Genomic DNA, 21456 nt, shown 5'->3' on the forward strand with positions numbered 1-21456 from the left:
ATTATTTTATATTGAATATATTTGCTCCTTGCTTCTCTGACATATTTTTCAGTGTCGGAAAGAATCCCCTTCCACACTCCTTCATCCAAAAGACAATCCAAATCTTTCTCCCATAGCTTCCTTAAATAATCACACCCTTTGCTGGTCTTCCAGGGACATATCTCGTACCACTTGGAGGCTGTTTGAAGTCTTGATGGTAATTTTAAGAACTGATCAATAATATTAGCATCATCATGTAGAAGTATCTTATCTTTAATGCAGTGTCTGAGTTGTAAATATTTCCAAAAATGGGCTCTTCCTTTAAGTTTAAATTTTTCTAATAATGTTTGATAGGACACAAAATTACCCTCCTCAAAAATATCATCTAATGTTCTAATGCCATTTTTCAACCATTGGGCCCAGTAAATGGTTTGTTTACCTATTTTTATTTTAGCATTGTGCCAAATAGATGCATATTTTTGGGTGTTATGAGAGATTTTAGTGTGCACTATATTTAAAAAAAATTGTCACTGCTTCACCACCATTAGGCAGTGATTTTCGACGGGGAACCAAAGCCGTTATATCGCTCTCTTAAAAGCCAGACTCAAAACAGTAATTTCACATCGCTAATCACAGGAGCTGCTGGTCTACTGCTGCTTTTTCAAATTAATATTTTTGGGACTTTTTGCCTTGAATGGATGGGACAGTGATAGCCTGAAAAGGGGGACAGAGAGGGGATGATATGCAGCAAAAGGGCTGAGGCCAGACTCAAACCTGCAGCTGCTGCAGCGAGAACGTAGCGTTTTGTACTTGGGCACCCGCTCTACAGCTACTGGCCACCCCAGGTCTACCACTGCTTTGATCAGTTATTTTGTGTTATTGTTCGACTTTGACATTTAAAAGTTTTAGTTTGGATTCAATGACTTAAGTGAGCCAAAATTGCTGTTTTTGTCAGTGGAGGCTGGTGGCTTTAATGAGAGCATAAAGGGGAACAAAAACAAAAAGTGCCTCTCCTCGGGCTGTCTGGTGGTAATAGAAAGCAGTAAAATACTCTCAACATAGCTTACACCTTAACTGTTATAGACTTTTTAGGTGTTTAAAATATGTTTTGCTGCTGTCCCCGCCGTACAGAGCTTTCCTTACATTCTGTCACTTCAAACGGGGGGCATGCTGACTGACATCTCTTGTGTGTAAAACATTACCTATGGATAATTAACTCATACAACTCCTCTTCTAAAGATCTGAACTACCTCTTCAAATAGTGTTTGTGGACACAAAATGAGTCACAAACCCACAACAGAGCAAAACAAACAAACACACAAGCGCCAATGAAACAAACTCTACACTCACCCACTTCAGTACAGACACAGTCACATGCGTGCAGTGAATCCTGTGCATCACACCCCACAAAATCACTCTTCAATCACACAGAGACCCCAAACTTCTCCTAACCTAACCTGTGCACCGTCTCCACTGTAGAAGCTGATCGCGTACGGCCACATCACAGGCAACGCCCCGGACAGCAGGACCCCGGGCAAGAGGCTGATCGATCGGCTGATGGAAACCGTCTGCAACTGCTTCCAGGGCCCGCAGACGGACGAGGGAGTCCAGCTACAGATCATCAAGGTACACCCAGAGCCCCTCTGCACATCTGGCAGCCTTCAGATCCTCCAGCTGTCACTGCTGTTGTTTATCTGAGACGCCATCAAAGCTGTCAGGACTGAGACTCCAAAGAGTTCAGTCATTTAATACACGATGCCTGTGATCTCATAACAAATCCAAATATTCATTCCCCTTTGCTGCAATTTTATAAAATTGGATTTAAAGGTGTTTTTAGACTGACAGCCTTCATTTGTTGCACCTTTGACAAATCTAAAGAGCAACACATTTCTACTTTTCCTCTCTGAACAAGTTTCGACACCAGCAATCCAATTTTTTTTTTTTTTTTTTTTTTTGTTTTGTGAAAAAAATATTAAGTTTGTAATGCTGTGATACATGCACACTTTTGCCATCTTTCTCAGACATTTTATCACATTTACTCACATTTCTTGCTCACTGGTTTGGCTTGTTAACCTGCCTAACTGTTTACACAGCGATTATGATTCATAACTGCTGCTCACTGAAGTTTCCTCTTGGTGAATGAAATACACATCCTGATTGTTTGGAAAGGGCAAAGTCTCTCCTGCTGTAAGAAGCACGCAGTTTTATCACTGTTGACGAAAGATTTATAGCAGATTATCAACTACTGTTGGCCATCGAATGAGAACTCAATGTCAGTGCAGTCTATTTACTGACCTGTCTAAAACGAGCATGAACACAAAATTCTATTTTTTAAAAATAATTTTCCATTTTTTTTGCATCAAAATGGAAGCATAACGGAGCTTAATTTTGCACCAAACATACTGCAGCACGAGAAGTACTACAGTTTTATCGTGCCACATAAGTAGGGAAGTGGAGTGGTGATTCAGCAGGTGCAGCAGCATCGTCTGAACAAGACATCCTGTCTGATAACTCTTGACTTCCTTGTCTCTGCGTCCAGGCCCTGCTGACGGCGGTGACCTCCCCCCACATCGAGATTCACGAGGGCACGGTGCTGCTTACCGTGCGAACCTGCTATAACATCTACCTGGCGAGCCGCAACCTCATCAACCAGACTACCGCCAAGGCAACGCTCACACAGATGCTCAACGTTATCTTCACACGCATGGAGAACCAGGCTGTTAGTGCATTTACCACTGTTGCTCTGTCTGTACAACTGATGGCAAAACACTGAGGAATGCTTGCTTTCTCCTCTGCACTGTCTGTTAAAACTAGATCACCAAAAGAAACAATAAGGATATCCACATGAAACATAAATTTATGCCATATTCATAAACCCAGCCAAAATGATCATAAAGTGAAATGTGCATAAAATGCGCCAAACAGTCCCTTAGGGTTCAAGTGATTAAAAAACTTTTCTTTGAAGGTAAATACTGAAGGAACAGAAAAAAAGAGTTTTATTCATTGCACAGAAACAACAGCGTGAGTAGGAAGGCCAGGCTTTATATGTTGCCATGGTTACTGCTGTGTGATTATAAGTGGCTGACTGCTCTTCACACAACCTTAGATAGTAACATTTGCCAGGAAAGCATCGTAAAGCCAGACCCTTCTGCCAGGATTTGGGTCTTCTGTCAGATATGACAGATTTGTTACTGTCTACACCACTGTTCTTAGCCTTTGCTAATTATATTAACCCTTTGAAACCTGGAGCTACATCACTTTTGTGATGTAGCTCCAGGTAGCTTGCAGGTGCCTTTTACAGATATTTAAATCTTTGAACTCTGAGCAAATTGGTGCAGTGTGCAAGTTGGCAAGAAATGTTAAACAAATGAATAGATTTGGAGAATTATTTTCTAGAAAGCGACTGAAAAATGTTAAGGGAAAAATAGAAAAGCTAGGAAAAGACTACATTTATAATTAGCAAAATTGCATTTTTAAAATTACGTTATTAGAAATTATAATTACTATATTTTAGGAACTTTTCCCAGGTGATTTTCTTAAAGATTTTTATTTTATTTTATTTTATTTTTACTTTTTATTTAAGTTTTAGTTGAAATATTGTGGAATCACAGGTAGTTATTTTTTAATGTGAATCAGCCGGTCAGACTTTATAATAACTTCATTTATATAGCATAAGAGGTCAAAATAACAACAGAAAGCCAAACAGTCTTACTGAAAATGAGAGAGACAAAACTAGGGTATAAATGAGAATTTAAAACAACAGGACAAATAATACAAGATGCAACATGTCACTATAAATTAATAAGAATCACCATCCATCAGCAACTACAGAAATTCAAGCAATACAATCAAAACCACAAATAAAGAAACAAAAAAAGAAAAATTAGAGAATAATCTATCTAATTGTTTATTTTCATCTTTTTTGGATTCAAATCTGCGTTATTTCTGTGACTAGTGGTTGTGTCCACATTTCCTTTTATTAACCTATTCCCCAACATGGCTTTTCTTTCCGCTGCCTCTACAGGCTCTGGAGGCCCAGGAGCAGGAGAAGGACCGGCTCCGTCTGCCCCAGCAGAACCCGTCGCCAGTCCCAGGCAATCGGCGGTCCGGCTCACCCCGGTCTGACCAGACACCGACTCCAGAACCCCAGAGCTCCCCATCCCCAGCAGCCAGTTCTCCAGACCTCACCAACACAACCAGCTCCACGCCCCCACCGCCAGCCCCCGACCCGGACCAGGACCAAGACACACCATCCATCAATGGAGAACCCGAGGGCGGAAACGCTCCGATGAATGGAGGAGCAGAACAGATCACACCATCAAGAGGTTTGTGTCAACCTGGATCCCCGGCTTCCACTTTAACCCTTTGAAACCTGGAGCGACATTGCTGTTATTGTGTTGCTTTCAGACGCCTATCACAAAAATGTCTGAGCAAATTTGTGCGATTTCTTTAAAAAACATAGGGGGGGGGGTGTAATTGGAGGTCAGACTTAGAAAATGAGTTGTTAAAAAAAAGTTAGGGGAAAATGGGGAAAACAGAAAAAAACAATGTAAAAACAAAAAATTATAATATTTTTAAGAACTTTTTCCAGGTCATTTCCCTTTTGTTTTCCAATATTTTTTATTACTTATTTTTTCATTTATTTAGAAAATTATTTTTAAAAGCTACAGTAAAAATGAAAGAAAAACTACATTTACAATGGTCATAATTACATATTTAAAATTATGTTACAGAATCATAATTTTTAGGCACTTTTCCTGGGTCATTTTCTCTTCCTATTTCCTTTTTTTCTAATTCTCTGATTATTTTCTTGTACTTTTTACTAATTTCTTGCTAATTTTGAGTGATTTTTTTTCTTTTGTTGCTCATTGCCTTCTACTCATGTTTTTGAAAGAAATCAAGCAACTTTGCTCAAGTTTCAAAGGGTTAAACTTTAGGCTCCAATTTAGTTTTCCTAAATAAAAATCATTGTTTCTTTTAAGTATTTTTATTTAGGAAAATCTGACTTTGATTTTGCAGTTTGTATGTTATGGCTTCTTTATTATTCATGACTGGTCATCCTCTTTGTTTCCATCAGACTCAGTTTTTGAAGATGGTGTGGAGACGCCTCCTGCAGCAGCTGAGCGAGCTGAAGAAGCGGACAAAGCAGAGAGCGAGCCAAATCCAGCAGCGACTGAAGGAGAGCAACAAGGAACAGGTCAGAACGCACTCTGCTGTTTTTCTTTCAGTTATCCTCTCTTTTACATCTCCTGTCTCTTTTGTTCTTAATAAATGTTAAAATACAGTGTTTTAAATGGCGGTCATAACCTGTAAATATCCATTATGGCCTCTCCTCCAGGAGGTGAGCAGCACCCTGCTGAGGAGCAGACAGAAGTGGCCCCCCCCAGGGTCAGGACAGAGGGTCAGCAGATGAACGGCATCATTGAGGACCGCTCCTCTGTTTCCTCCACAGATATGCTGGTGAGTTGTGTTGATACAATCAATTATTTATCATTATTATTTGTTGTGTGCTGAGGACAAAAACAGTGAAATGAACAATTTAAATTCTAAAAAAATAAATTAATCTTGAAGTGCATATGGGTCCGTTATTCTGTTGTGGTTTGCGTCTGCAATAAGTTAGATATATGATGGTTAAAGAAGTATTTCATTGCTGGAAAGGTGGTCTTTTCATAAAACTGGCTTGTCTCTGCAGTTGAAAGACGCAAATACTTTTGGAATTAGTCCACATGACCAGAGAAACGGAGAGAAAGGGCTGTGATGTTTGCTTTTGCTTAAAATGTACAAAACCTACAACTACCAGAATGCATTGCTTAGCACGGTACCAATAAAAGCTCCTGCTGGTAGATGACATAATGCAAACTCGTCCGTTGGACACAATGGCGGCAGGCAGGTAACAGTAAGTATTAAAGTTAGATGGTAAGAGACAATGTGACTCATGCAGCAACATTCTTTTACATTTCTCTAATATTTTCACAATGCACCAAGTTTAGCTGTATTTCTTTAGCCCTGAAATTGAATAATCCAGTCATTGTAATTACTTTAAAAATGTTATCTAAATTTGATTAATGAAACTGATGCATTTTTATCATATATTCTTCAAATATAAACCTTATTTTTTCTTGCGCTGGGCAGCAGTTCGTGATCTGTGAAAACTAGATGTTTTTCTCTTATCTCGGTCAGAGTGCTCTTGACCACACGTTAAAATTTTTCTTACCTAAAAAAAAAAAAAAAGCAAAAATTAGAATCCCAAAAATCAATGGGTACTGACAAAATAAGAACAGATCCTGGATAAGAGCAAAAACAATGACAGTTTGTTGGTATATAGTTGCTTGCATGATGCCCAATGTGTTTCTTAAAAGATTTGAGCATAGGTAACGCAATGCATGAGGTTAAACATGTCTGAAAAAACATTGCATATATTATAGGAGCAATTTGAAATCATTAATGACATTTTTCTTTAACCAAATTTTATTCTAAATGCTGCTGAAATGGGTGGCACTTTACATTGTTCATTATGAACAAAACACATTAGCCTACAAAACAAATAACATTTATTTACTGTGTATTCAACATCCCGACTCATCTCCTTTCAAAACACACACCCAATTGCTAACTCTTTCATGCAAGAGGGTGCACACAAATTGACACACACACACACACACACACACACACACACACACACACACACACACACACACACACACACACACACACACACACACACACACACACACACACACACACACACATCCATAAATGTCCTGGCTTGTTGGGATCTCTCATGCAACCAAAAGCTACTCTGTCATTCAGCCTGGAGCGAGTGTGTGTTTGAAGTTCGGACATACTTTCTGCATTAAACAGCTGCTGACTTCTACTGGTTGCATGCACACAGTTCCATCAGTTGAGTCTGGAAGCACATATTTGTATTTGTGTGTGTGTGTGTGTCTGTGTGTGAAAGATAGAGAGACAGGCAGAGTCGTGGGTAATCAGAACTGCTGGTTAGTCTCGCATGCTGATCCAAACTCCTCTCGTTCTCCTGTGGGTATCTTCATAAGACGTTAAACTGAGTTGTAACTCTGGTACACACTACTAAGAGTAGAAATTTTTAACTGTCTAGCCGACTAATTGCGTACTTTCCGAACACAGGCAGCCCTGCCTACTGATAATGTGTCTGGCACATGTGAGATATGGCCAGAAAGCTTTCTTCCATTGTGTAAAAATGGTCTACTTTGATTTTTATTAAGGAAAACTGAGCAGCAATACTTAAGTCCCTTTCATCAGTCACACTGTGCACAGCTGAAGCGATATGAACATTTGCAGTAGTTTTAGAGAACTTCAGTTTTATGAATATGATTAAGTAGTAAGCTGCTCTGTCTTGATTAAAAGTAAAATGAGAAACATTTTAAGGGAGAATGTTTATCCTATTTTTCTCTGTTCCAACATCAGGACACATCTGGAGTCATTATGGAAATGTCCCATCACAGTCACAGTTTAGGACATATCAGAGCTGCTGCTTTCCTGTTTTGATGATGTGTTGTTTGCATAAAATATAAAAGTGATTTTCTTCCTCTGTCTCAGGATGCTGAGGCGCTGCAGGGACCCCACAGTGCTGCCCGGTTCTCTCACATCCTGCAGAAAGACGCCTTTCTGGTGTTCCGCTCTCTGTGCAAACTCTCCATGAAGCCCCTCGCTGACGGACCTCCAGACCCAAAGTCAGTTTTTTCATATAACAATCTCTTTCTAAAATCGTTTGTTTTTTTCCCCATCCCTAGTGACGAGAATAACAACTGGAATAGATTTCCTGCTCCATGAACCTGATTTCTGACTGAGTCGTGTCTAATAGGCTCAGTTTTCATCGGCAGTATTGGTTGTTTAACAGTGAATGATTTTATTTCACGATACCATCAAAGTGGCAAAAATTAACATACTGTACATTTCAATTGTAAGTCTTTTATGTGGCAACCTCTTTTTGTCATGCTGCAGTTCACGGAAATGAATGTAGATGCTTTCGGCTTTGACACAGCGCCTCATCTCAGTCTCTGCAGGTTAATTTGCTCTTCTCCATCTTTGGTGTGGCCCCGTCATCTCTAGTTACTGTAACATTAGACCAGGAGCCAGTCAGTGTGAATAGGCTAGAGAAAACTGAGCCTGGAAGAAACTGACAAAGAAGTCAGTCTGGCCTACATTTAATAAATACTGTGAAGAAAAACCTCTACACACAAGTAGCTTGTATTTCCCTCCATTTAGAATAAATCAGAACATTTATTGATGAGTTAATGGGGCACATCTGTGTCGACTGAGCGTGCCGCTGGATCTTTGTGTGTTTCTTTTATTTGTGTATTTAAAGCACACAGTGTCACGGTCCCTCTCCTCTGCAGGTCCCATGAGCTGCGGTCCAAGATCGTGTCCCTGCAGCTGTTGCTCTCCGTGCTGCAGGGCGCCGGGCCCGTGTTCCGCACCCACGAGATGTTCGTCAACGCCATCAAACAGTACCTGTGCGTGGCGCTGTCCAAAAATGGCGTTTCCTCTGTGCCTGAGGTCTTCGAGCTCTCGCTGGCTATCTTCCTCACCCTGCTGTCACACTTCAAGGTCCACCTGAAGATGCAGATTGAGGTACAGACGCAGAGAAACACACTTTATCATCTGGGCTTATTCAGGCTGTCTGGCATATTTTAGACTGAAGAGAGATGTGCAGCTGTTTTATTTTTTTAAATTTTTATAATAACGTTCTTTAATGCAGCTTGTTTGATTGGAAAGTGACACTGTCTTCTGTCTCCTCTCGTCCACGTTGCCTCAGGTGTTTTTCCGGGAGATTTTTCTGACCATCTTGGAGACATCGACTAGCTCCTTCGAGCACAAGTGGATGGTCATCCAGACACTAACACGCATCTGTGCAGGTACACAGACGCCAAGTACACAGAATCCACTGATGCCAACTTTACAAAACATAAAAATAAATACTTTGGTTTTTTTGGCAGCCAGGAGCTTTACAAAAAAAACAAAAAACTGTTACAAAAACTTAACTTCAAGCCAGTTTTGGTGGTAATAAATCACAACAAAAGTACAAGGCAAAAAGCAAGTTAGCAGGTAAATAAGCAAAAGCACACAAGGATAGATCAATTTTAAAAAGTATATTAATAAAATGAACAAATGAATTCATGAAGAAGAGTCAATCAATCAAATTTTAGTTATATAGCACCTTTCAAACAAATTAAATGCAATCCAAAGTGCTTTACAGTTTGATTGAAAAAACAAGAACAACATAAGAAATAAGCAAAAAAGGATCTTCTGATCTTCTGATGAGGCTCCTGCTGTGTGAGAGGAAGTGGTATCGGTTGAATTTTAATGATGTGATGGAAGACGGCTGCATCGCTGATGGATTTTGTTTTTTGGGGACTTACCTCCTCTTGCGAACCTAAAAATATTTCACATCAGTTTAATCATTTATTACATACTGTAGATGGAGAATTCTGCTGCCTGTTTCATAATGTCAGACAGCGCACAATCTCAGAATACGAAGATGTTCATTTATTCATTTATTGCATGAATGTGAGTAGTAAACATGAGGAGAGAGACATCTGGTCCCATGATTCCTCTGGTTGTACACAAGCTGCGCTATTTTTAACATTTCCCACCCTTACAGTGCAAAGAGTTGAAGACGCTTTTTATACACTACTCTGAGGTGAGAATCATCTCCTCAGCAGCTTAAGCTAAGCTTGTTAATGTGTTTCTTCTTTTTTTAATTTAAATTTTTATTGGAATTAAAATTAGCGTACATTATACAGGACAGCATGCTTACATCATTTTCTGTTTCTAACATTAAATTGGGAAACAAATCAAATTAAATTAAAACAGATTGGACTTATATGTTGCAAAATTGTTCATACAGGTGATACTAAAAGTATGGTTTTTTTTTATTGTTTTTTTTTAAAGAAAACCAATAAAAAAAGCAAACAAAAGATATAAAAAGAAACCAGTCCACCTCCCGGTAAAGTTCTAAACGAAATTTGGCAGGACAACAAAAAAAGTAATAAACTGCAAAGATTATTTCTTGCACCTCTATACACTTAAATTTGTTACCATCACATCTTCCGGCCTGTGTGAAAATATTTCAGAATCACTTCCCTGAACATGTTCATTTGAACCTTGTGAGTTAAGACCGATATGTGAAGTGAAATAGGATTAGATGTTGTTACAGCTGAGGTTGGTAGAAAAGGAGACTGATTTTTATTAAAATGAGTATGTAAACAACAAATGCTTATTATTATCCATTTACTCAAGCCAAGCTAGAACCCAAGATAAATAAATAAATGAAGTAATTAAAAACTAAATAAATCAATAAAATCTATAACAATAATACTTTGAAAGGAGGTCTGGCTGCATACTTGTACTCCTAAAGAAAAGAAACAATAGAATCAGAAATAAACTATGAACAGTTAACTCATGAGTAGCTCAACATTAGCTTAGGGGAGGTGCTGTTATAATCATATCTTCTTAGATCCAGGGTTTCCGCGAATCCTAAAAAGCCTTTAAAAGCATTGGATTCATTCATCTAAAAATAAGGCCTTGTTTGGTCTTAAAATTACTTAAATTCGTCTTTCAAGAGTCTTATGAAATGGCAAGTAGGATTTTATGATTTTTTTCCTGACGTTTTATTGTAAAATCTCAAAATAACTGGCAACATTTGTTTTTTTTATTATTTATTATTATTTTTTTTAAATCATTTAATAAACTCCTCTTCCTAAACTCGTCATGATGGAGATCCAAGCTGTGCAGTCTGACATGCAGAGTGAAAAAAACACAAAATCGCTAAGAAAATCAGTGTGTGCCATATAGTGCCCGATATTTCCTGCTTTGATTAGTAAAACTAAAAGATACTTTTATGATAAAATTATTTATTTATTGTCATACATGTATATTACTCTTAAAAGGTTGTTTGACATTTGATGCAAATAATCTAACTTTTTCACTGGACCAAAGGCTAAATAAAACTGTCCTTTTTCAGTTTTGGTTATAAGAAAATTAGTCTCAAGATTCATTCCAAGTGCCGTTAAAAAAGTCTTAAAAAGGCTTAAATCTAACTTAAAGTGATGTCTGATTTAAATGTGAATATATGTTCCGTCCACGATACCCTTCAGCTTTTGAGTTTTAATACTTAGATTAAACAGATTTTATTTTCATTGAGCAAAGGAGCATTTAGTAACATAAGATTTATATGTCAGATTCTTAATAAGGCGGAACAACATAAGCATTTCGTCTCTTTCTGTAAGCTTGTTGTGCTTTAGCTGTTATGTGAATCTGACAGCATTAGATTCAGACTGATGTGTTTGAAGTCTTACAGAAACGTTACAGAGGACACACAGTTAGAGATGTAACATTTAAAACCACCATGCTATTAACATAACAGGACACATGACTGACAGGGGCTTAACCCCTCCGACTGTAGCTGCTTGTCATGGCGTCCCATGACTCGAGTCACATGTCGAATACACACCAGCAGCACAGCGGAGTTGGGAGTTGTTGGTGAGCGTCATCCTATCAATTGTCTTTTTTCTAGTGCAGCTCTGGAGGTATTCTGCTGATATTCAGTTGACAGTGATGCACTTTACACAAAACTCTTGAAATAGTTTAACTGTTGCCACCATGATCAGGTTTTGGTTAAAGTGGCCTATGATTTGAGTCATGATTGCTTTCATTGATCACTTCAGCCAACAGTGATTTACCGTATCACTTCTTGTATCTTAAAAAATGAATTTACTCTGTATTTTAAACATTTTTACTTACATTTCCCTCCCCTCCAGATGCCCAGTGCGTGGTTGACATTTATGTGAACTACGACTGCGACTTGAACGCAGCCAACATCTTTGAGCGGCTTGTCAACGACCTGTCGAAGATCGCCCAGGGAAGGAGCGGGCAGGAGCTCGGGATGACTCCTCTGCAGGTACACTCAATGATTCATGGTCACTCTGTTGCAATTTGTAGAGATCAACAACATAGGAGCACAAGTTTTGATTAAATGGGTCATCTTACTAATTCCTCAATGTTTCACATGAATATTTTGTATCCTAGTAGGTCTGGGCAACGTGTCATTTTTTTGGAGCAATATGGCAGATGAATACTTTATCATATCAAGATAGTTCTTATGCATTTTAGTAATTTCTTTATGCATTAAAAAGCACACAGACACCCCAAACTGATCAACCACGTCCACCAGTTAAACGTCAATAATGGTTCTGAGTTCATATCCAATTAAACGCAGGAAGATCCCGGAGTGGGTCTGTCATCCACATCTGGTTCACTTTCAGGATGGCAGATGTGGAGCAGACTAATTTCCTCTGTGAAGTATGCCACAAAATGGTTGCTGCTAAAAGTAAGCAGAACCACAAAACTTTTCATCACCTAAATAACACCCAGTGCAGAAGACTGGAGTCAAACTGCAGCCTCTTAACTAGCCCTAATGTTGTTTTGTGGTGCATGTATATACCAGGTATTACAGTAAGAGAGTGTGAGGACTGGCTTCAAAATAGAAGCCATGGTCTGTTTCACTTTTAATCAATATCTGAAAGAAACGACTAATAAATCTACCCTGTACCTTATACCTTGTCTGTCTATCAATAATAAATTCATTAAAAAAATACGTACATATACGTACATGAATAAATAAACAAAACTGATATACTTAACCTAATCATGATCATTTAACAATAAAACTACCGCCTTCAAACTATATTTCAGAGAATAATTGAATTTTAACTCTGTGAATTCTTAGTCAAACTTCCAAAGACCGAGTCTCCAAAATGGCAGTTCACCCCAGAGTGTCACAATGGTGTCGGCTTCAAGTGTGATATATAATGTGTCAGGAGCGCTTTATAAAAACGATAACAATGGCTGACCTCGTCCTCTGCCCGTAGGTTATGGAGCTTCCAAATCTCACTGTTTCCCAGTTTTTGGATATTCATAGCTGCTGTTTTTCTGTGAGATAGCTGCTGACTGCTATCAGCTACTTTATAAATCTCCCGCGATGGGTCGCACATATAACACGCAATCAAAACGTCACACCCCATCCAGTCCTAATCCCGTCCTGCCAGCTGTCCCTTTTACATGAACACAGTTTCGGTGCTGTTGCTTTTCTCGATTGTAGCTTTAAGATAAAATGGCAAGGTTGCATAACAGCAAGATATTCATAGCCCTGAACATGTAGGGTAAAAGGGGGCAACAGACAATATCTGGACCTTCTGATATGGAATTTCAAAACGAAAGCCCCCTAAAATGTCATAAATTTTGTCTCTAAATTCACAGTACTACACGACAGTGGTCACACTGGCATGATCATAAAGGTTAAATCAAGCAGTGGTGTTATTTTAGAGAAAATATGGAATATGGAAGCCTTACCGCCCAGCACATAGTTGTGATGTGGTCAAGGCCAAAGTGGGACCCTCACTTTGTTTCTGTTGACTTGTTTGTGTGAGTGTGTAAATGATGTTGGTTGGTTGTGTGATATCCACAGGAGCTGAGCCTGCGGAAGAAAGGTTTGGAGTGTCTGGTGTCCATCCTGAAATGTATGGTGGAGTGGAGCAAAGACATGTACGTCAACCCAAACCTTCAAGCTAACCTGGGTGAGTTTTTGATGTGCAGTAAATATGTGAACAATACACAGGAAGAGGGGGCAGTGCCTATATATAAATATATATATATATATATATTTTTTGTTTTTTTAATTTTTTTTTTTGTGTGTGTGTGTGTAGGCCAGGAGCATCCGTCTGACAGTGAGGGAGGAGAGCTGAAGCTCCCCGAGCCACTGGCAGGACGTCGAGACAGCATCAGCTCTCTAGACTCCACCGTGTCCTCCAGCATCACCGCCTCCCAGGCGGACCACCCTGAGCAGTATGAGGTCATCAAACAGCAAAAGGACATCATCGAGCACGGCATCGAACTGTGAGACCATTTGTTTTATGCAGAACATTCTGCCTCCATCCTTTTTGTTCTTGTTTAGAGAAAATGAGCGTTGATTTTTTCCTCTGTTCCTCTGTTTTTTCCCCCCAGTTTCAACAAGAAGCCGAAGCGAGGTGTGCAGTACCTGCAGGACCAGGGCATGCTGGGTTCCACAGCAGAGGACATCGCCCAGTTCCTCCACCAGGAGGACAGACTGGACACTGTGAGACGTTACGCACTCTTTAATTGTACAACGCTGTATTCTCAACTAAGAAAACTGTTTATTCAAGTTAGTAATCCCCTCCAACCACTTTACCTTTGCATCCACAGACCCAGGTGGGAGAGTTTCTGGGCGAGAACATTAAGTTCAACAAAGAGGTGATGTACTGCTATGTGGACCAGCTGGACTTCTGCGGGCGGGACTTTGTTTCTGCGCTCAGAGCATTCCTGGAAGGCTTCAGGCTGCCCGGTGAAGCCCAAAAGATCGACAGGCTGATGGAGAAGTTCGCTGCTCGATATTTGGAGTGCAACCAAGGGTAAGGCCCATCGTAGATTTCCTATCAAAATAAAAGACATTGGAGCTTGTCAAATTAAGCCAAAGTGAGGTCTTTTTTTTACATAAAGTGAGAAGAATTTACATAGAAAGAAAACTAATGACTAACTCTTGCCCTAATACGCGTCTTCTTTTGCAGGCAGACTCTGTTTGCCAGCGCAGACACGGCCTACGTGCTGGCATACTCCATCATCATGCTCACCACTGACCTGCACAGTCCTCAGGTGAGAACTGTTATTTGTTTTATGACCCTTCACTATTATTATCATAATCACTATATGTGGGTTATTACATCATCCAGGATGCAACTGTGTCCTGACTCTCTGTGGAGTATTTGATAAGGATTGTTGTAACACCTTTTCTTTCATCGAGTAAACTGATAACTGCTGAAAAAGTGACATGAATGTTTAATATTATATTTAGTGCGTAACAATAACAGTACAGAACAGCTCAAACTGTGCAATAAACACAAATGGTGAAGGCAATAACTGACGTTTGTGTAAAATAAGGGAGATGAGTTCATTTAGAGCAGATTATTTCCTGTGAATATTGCATCAGAGATGAGCATTCCTAATTTATTGGGGAACTTTTTTATGGTTTTCTCTCCCAGTGTTATGCATTTTTTTTATTTTTATCAATCATGCATACTTACTAGGCTTCTTTATTGACAAATTTAGTGTTTTCCTCTTGACATTTGGCCGTTATTATATTAGCCCTTTGGTCTTACAGGGCCCTTCTCAAAGTTTTCATCTTAAATAATGATCAAAAGCTTAAACTTTAAAAAATACAATTCCATTTAGGTTTTTTTCCCACAGAAATGAATGAATCAATGACATGAAGGCCTTTGTGTATACTTTTGTGAAAAGTTTTCTTAAATCCACTAAAATCAAGAAGGCTTTGTGACCCCCTGTGAAGCTTTGGTGACCCCTAGTGGTGATCAGGACTCCCAGGTTGGGAACCATTGTACTGAAGGATCACACTAAGTTTTATGCAAAATGTAAGAAAAGCAGCACCACTAGAAATTATGTTGGCATTCAGATGAAAAAACAGCTGTGTGTTTTAGAAACAATGCACAGGCATGCTTTTGTGTGGCTGTTGTTGTTTCAGCTACTGACGAGACGATAAAATACAGGAATTCCAGTCTGAGTAACAGATCAATGAGCTAGAGGGCTTATCAGACACCAAAATACTGCAAAGTTGTTGCTAACTCTGAGACCGGATCCTACAAAACAGCAAAAGGATCACAGTGACAGTCGTTTTATTTCTTGGAACTCCACCTGCAAAGTAAACACTGCACAAAGTAATCCACCAGCGCTTACATGTATTTGATTGGGCACAGCAGCAGTTTGAAAGGTGACTATATGTTACATTATAGCAAAAGTCCAACAAGGCTCATCGTTTTTGCAGGACGACCCTGCGTTTATTCACCAGAGTCTGGGGACCGTATATCAGTTGCAGCGCAGCCTTCTACAAATAGCAGCTGAGGCTGATTTATCGCAGCAGACAGACCACTGTGACAGAGGAAATTGCTTTTGAAATTTAAAGTCTGAGAAAAGCAGGTGTGAAATGTGGTGCACTGTGACACACACACACATATATATACACTCACACACACACATATATACACACACACCGGCCCACACATACAGAGAAACAATAGCTAGGGGGAGAAGAGAGAGACGATGAGACAATGTCTGACAATGAAAAGACTTAACTGACAGCAGCAAAGACTAATACAGTAAATTAAAAGACAGCACAATACAAAAGAGCAGCAACAGTCACTACGCTTTCTTTGGCTCTGCTACAGACGTGCATCAAAACTGCAAATCAGATGGATTCCCTCTCTTGTAATCAATCACTTCAACTGCCTTTCTCAATCCTCTTTGTTTGTGCAGGTGAAAAACAAGATGACAAAGGAGCAGTACATCAAGATGAATCGTGGCATTAATGACAGCAAGGACCTGCCTGAGGAATATCTATCCTCCATATACGATGAAATCGCAGGCAAGAAGATCGCCATGAAGGAGAGCAAAGAGTTCTCAATCACCCCGAAGTCAACCAAGCAGAGTGAGTCTCCTCCAGTTTTCACCAGCTAGTGTGTGACAGACAACAGACCAGTGATGGATCACTGTAGTGTCCTCCAGCAGGGTGCAAAATAATTTTTGTGTGTCCATGCAGCAGTGCATGTAACTTTTAAAATTACACGCACCATTTTTTTCCTGCACCAAATTAATTTTGTACTGCCCCATTTGGTCTGTTTTTCCTTTTTTATCTGCATCTCCGCCCCTTCACAACGAGATATATCTAAAATTATAGTAATATGTTGTGAAGCCCACTACTATACTAGTTTAATATAGTTATAGGATCATTTTAAGCAGCTCTTCAGTAAATCTAATATGGAAAATTATATTTGATATGAATTTGTATTTATATGCATTTTACGATCGATATTCATTTTCCAGCACATATCAATGAACAGGTTATTCTTGAAATGAGTGACAGCAGTGCATACAATCAATGCCTAAAAGACAACACTGCTGAAATAAGACTTATTAATTAAATATTAATACATAATAAATGTCTACCTCTTCACTTCAATTACCAACTTCTCATGATTATGACAATTTTCACTGCTATTTGTAAATATGAATGAAACCCAGTAAAAGTTAATGGAAAATATATCATAATTGTTTTTTTATGAAAAATAATAATAAAATAAGCAGAGGTGTGTCCTGTGTGTCTGATGTATTCATACATTTTGATATTAAATTTGACAACTCATGAGTTGGCGGCTGTACCAAGTTCCTTTCGCTTTCTGTAGAGCTGACAGTTATCTGCACACCTCGAATGTGCACGTGGTATTTTGAGCATATGTAGGCTCAGGATCTAAAGCATTTCTGTCCTCCTCCCTCCAGGTGTAGCCAGTGAGAAGCAGCGGCGTCTACTGTACAACATGGAGATGGAGCAGATGGCGAAGACCGCCAAAGCTCTGATGGAGGCAGTGAGCCACGCTCAGGCCCCCTTCTTCAGCGCCACACACCTGGAACATGTCAGACCCATGTTCAAGGTACTGCTTGTCATTTACTTTACATTCCTGATTAGACTGAACCACATGTTCGAGCAGAGGGATGTTCGACCATCAGTATGTGGAAATGTTAGCGATGTGCGCTGTGTGTTACAGCTGGCGTGGACCCCCCTGCTGGCAGCGTTCAGCGTGGGACTGCAGGACTGTGATGACCCAGAGGTGGCGTCATTGTGTCTGGAGGGCATTCGATGCGCCATCAGGATCGCCTGCATCTTCAACATGCAGGTCCACTCATCTCTTAACCACAGATTACGCCTAATGTTGTGCATATTATGTTTCATTTTTTGTTTATTCTCAGCAGGTCACATAATCAGTCAGTAATGTTTTATTGTAAAATGGTCTCAGAGTTTTGGACTGAGTAGTAACTGTCCCTTCTCCTCTCTCTGTAGTTGGAGCGGGATGCGTACGTCCAGGCTTTGGCCAGGTTCACCCTGCTGACGGCCAGTTCTAGCATCACTGAGATGAAGCAGAAGAACATCGACACCATCAAGACCCTGATCACTGTGGCCCACACTGACGGAAACTACCTGGGCAACTCCTGGCATGAGGTGACCCCCTGCTGACAGGGATTATGAGCAGGATTATCAAAGAGTTAAACTTATATTGAATCTCAGGAATAACTTTTGTCAATATTGAGTATTTTTAAATTCATTTTCAGGTCATTTGTTCTACCTTTATTTTTTAATTTCTCGCGTTTCTTGTTTTTTTTCCCTTCACGTCCTTGAAAAAAATCAAACAAATTTGCAAATTTCAAACGGTTAAATAGCTTGTGAAATGTGCCTGAACACAGCATGAAACTGATGTCAATCCAGGTTTCAACGGGTTAAAGTCACACTAGGGCCAGGGTTTTCTTACAGCCTGTTGCAAATGGATTATTGGCAAATCTGGTTATGATGTCATGTTTATATCATACATAATATACAGAGCTTAGTCAAATATATTTGCATAAAGCCTTTACATAATAACATGAATTATGTTGCTTTTTTTAAAATCTATTTCTAAAGGCCGCTGACAGAGAGTTACAACTGATCATAATTTATGCTTTGCAGCTGAGAGTCTCTAATATGATGTCATACTCTCTCACAGGAGTAGTCCTGAATGTTGGAAGAGTTATGTATGACTTGAAGTCATATCCTGAAATATGAGTGCTTTTAATCTTTGGTTAACTTTCAGCTCAACTCCCCAGGCATATTTTTAGATGACTGATATAAAGGAGAAGCCTTGGTAAATTATGTTCTCACCACCAGAGGAATCTGCCTCAACCATATTTATTTAGTTTTTATTATCACTTTTAAGGACATATTTTTCATATAAACTGGAAATTGTTCTCAGTTTATCTCAACTTTTCAAAAAATTATTAAAACATACAACCATGAGAAGTTATTTGTGTTGTGTGTGTGTGTGTGTGTGTGTGTGTGTGTGTGTGTGTGTGTGTGTGTGTGTGTGTGTGTGTGTTTGTGTGTGTGTTGTAGATCTTGAGGTGTATCAGTCAGCTGGAGCTCGCACAGTTGATCGGCACAGGGGTGAAGACACGCTACATCTCAGGGGTGGTCCGGGACAGCCAGGTCGGCATCAAGGGCTTACCATCCGGCACAGAGGAGTTCATGCCCCTGGGGCTCGGTAAGACACACACACACACACACACTCACACACACATACACACACGATTTCAGCTCACAATTCAACCCCTAACTCAAAAAATCATCACTAAATGTGTCTCGGTCCTGAAGATTCTCATCAGAACTACAGGTTACTGTTGTGCTTCTGCAGTAATAACCAGTGTCAACTCTATTTAAGCTACCAAATATGCAGTAGTAACTCCAAAGCAGCTATTGTTTAATCAGAAAACAATGGCGCCCCGGTATCTCAGCACAGAGCATATACCATTACGGCTGAGTCCTTACTACAGCGGCACAGGACAAGTCAAGTCCGGGACATCTTGCTGCAGGTCTTCCCCTCGCTCTCCTCTTTTATATGAGTCTTTATCTCTCAATAAGGCATGAAAAATGACAAAAATATCTCTAAAAACAATGCCAATGGCAACAATTCTTAAAGTGAAAAGAGTTTTAATTACATATAACAGTGCACACATTCTCATGCTTTTTAAAGACACACACATTTGTTTATTTTATTTGTTCAACCTTTATTTAATCAGGTTGGTCACACTGAGACTCTGTTTTTCAAGGGAGACCTGGAGACAGTCAGCATTGAAAACACTAAGTTGCAGACAGAGACGCAAAGGGAGACAAAATACAATTCACAAGCAGTAAAATTTGCATTAAAAAAAGAGCTATCCATGTGTCAAAAGAGAACTTTCTGGGAGTCAGTTGTATGACCACACAGGCTAAAAACAGTCTTTCATTTTACATTTCAAAACATTTTGTGTCTCATACTCAACTGTTTACTTTAGTTCATGTTGAATGTGTTTTCTGTTGCAGGTAACCTGGTGGGAAGTCAGGACAAGAGACAGATGGCTCACATCCAGGAGTCAGTGGGAGAGACCAGCTCTCAGAGTGTGGTGGTAGCTGTGGACAGGTGCACCAACATGCCATTAAAAATACCCAGACACAGGACATTAAAGACATAAGTGTCATTACATAAATGTTTCTTTTTCTTACAAATACCAATGCTGCTGTTATATTTGCAGGATCTTCACTGGTTCCACCAGATTAGATGGAAATGCAATTGGTGAGTGTTGTGTACAGTATCACTGTTTGTGTATGTTAAAAAGAAGTTGAAGTTATTCATTGCATTTTTCTGTTTTTATTGTTTCCAGTGGACTTTGTGCGGTGGCTGTGCGCGGTGTCCATGGACGAGCTGGCCTCAGCGCACCAGCCGAGGATGTTCAGTTTGCAAAAGATCGTGGAAATCTCGTACTATAACATGAACCGCATCAGGCTGCAGTGGTCTCGAATCTGGCAGGTCATAGGAGACCACTTCAACAAGGTCAGTGGACTGAAGCGATTGAAAAGTTTTTAAAATGTTTCACGTGAAGGTTTGGTTTTTTTTTTTACCACACATAAGTATGAGCTCATGTGTTTTAAGTGGTGTGGCAGGCTGCAGCTGGATGACTCAGTATTCTTCTTCCCTGCTGCTCTGTGCTCCCTGTTTTGTCCTGTGTTGCCCTCTCGGGGACATAGATTTACCGCCGTGATGACATCAGACAGCTCTTTAATCATCTTCACACAGGCTGAGTGTTTGCAAGACGTTTATTTTAATGTGTTTAGGTGGGGCATGTTTTGTCCAGTACACATTCAAATACATATATAGATTCTGCACTGAAATGTTCTTTCACTGAGCTTTTTTATTTCCCATGCACTGCCGCTAAGATTACAGATGCAATTTTAAAAATAAAATTAAATCCAGAAGGTACAAAGAACCAAATAATTGATGCAACACTTGCTCAGTAAAGCAATTTTGGGCTTTCACCTTATAAATTTATTTATTTATCTATATATGCACCTTACTTAATCAGCTATTACAGCTGATTCTGATAAAGGCGATAATATTTCATCATACAGCTTGTTGCACTGCCCCCAAGCGACAAAAAACAAAACAAAAAAACAATAACTGTCAATCAAATTGAGTCCAAGTATAAAGTGCACATACGGACCAAACTGTCTTGGAAAGAAACTGTTCATCCTGATTATTTTTGGTAAATTTAAAGACTGTTGGATCTTCCTCTAGGTGGGCTGTAACCCCAATGAGGATGTCGCCATCTTTGCTGTGGACTCGCTGAGGCAGCTCTCCATGAAGTTCCTGGAGAAAGGAGAGCTGGCTAACTTCCGCTTCCAGAAAGACTTCCTCAGGCCTTTTGAGCACATCATGAAGAAGAACAGGTAGAGACCATGGTAGTATGGCCAGATGGGATGAGACTATATAATATCTCAGTACACAAGTGGCCTAT

At 39.6% G+C, this 21456-nt stretch overlaps 1 protein-coding gene across 1 annotated transcript in view; it reads left to right on the plus strand.

The window, feature by feature from the left end:
• arfgef2 (ARF guanine nucleotide exchange factor 2) overlaps positions 1-21456 on the plus strand; it is a 44104-nt gene that overhangs the window by 7379 nt on the left and 15269 nt on the right. The window contains exons 4-26 of the mRNA XM_088082588.1: positions 1459-1605; positions 2519-2698; positions 4004-4304; positions 5057-5176; positions 5318-5439; positions 7558-7691; positions 8358-8592; positions 8777-8876; positions 11781-11920; positions 13487-13595; positions 13725-13914; positions 14023-14134; positions 14242-14447; positions 14604-14688; positions 16360-16531; positions 17380-17531; positions 17646-17774; positions 17939-18097; positions 19022-19169; positions 19988-20084; positions 20197-20237; positions 20326-20495; positions 21237-21388. Coding sequence (XP_087938714.1) covers positions 1459-1605; positions 2519-2698; positions 4004-4304; positions 5057-5176; positions 5318-5439; positions 7558-7691; positions 8358-8592; positions 8777-8876; positions 11781-11920; positions 13487-13595; positions 13725-13914; positions 14023-14134; positions 14242-14447; positions 14604-14688; positions 16360-16531; positions 17380-17531; positions 17646-17774; positions 17939-18097; positions 19022-19169; positions 19988-20084; positions 20197-20237; positions 20326-20495; positions 21237-21388 — 3401 coding nt within the window. The remainder of the gene's footprint in view (positions 1-1458; positions 1606-2518; positions 2699-4003; positions 4305-5056; positions 5177-5317; positions 5440-7557; positions 7692-8357; positions 8593-8776; positions 8877-11780; positions 11921-13486; positions 13596-13724; positions 13915-14022; positions 14135-14241; positions 14448-14603; positions 14689-16359; positions 16532-17379; positions 17532-17645; positions 17775-17938; positions 18098-19021; positions 19170-19987; positions 20085-20196; positions 20238-20325; positions 20496-21236; positions 21389-21456) is intronic.

The sequence above is a fragment of the Plectropomus leopardus genome, chromosome 9 (genome assembly GCF_026936395.1).
Source record: "Plectropomus leopardus strain MGB_pleo_1.0 chromosome 9, ASM2693639v1, whole genome shotgun sequence".
Lineage (NCBI taxonomy): Eukaryota > Metazoa > Chordata > Actinopteri > Perciformes > Serranidae > Plectropomus > Plectropomus leopardus.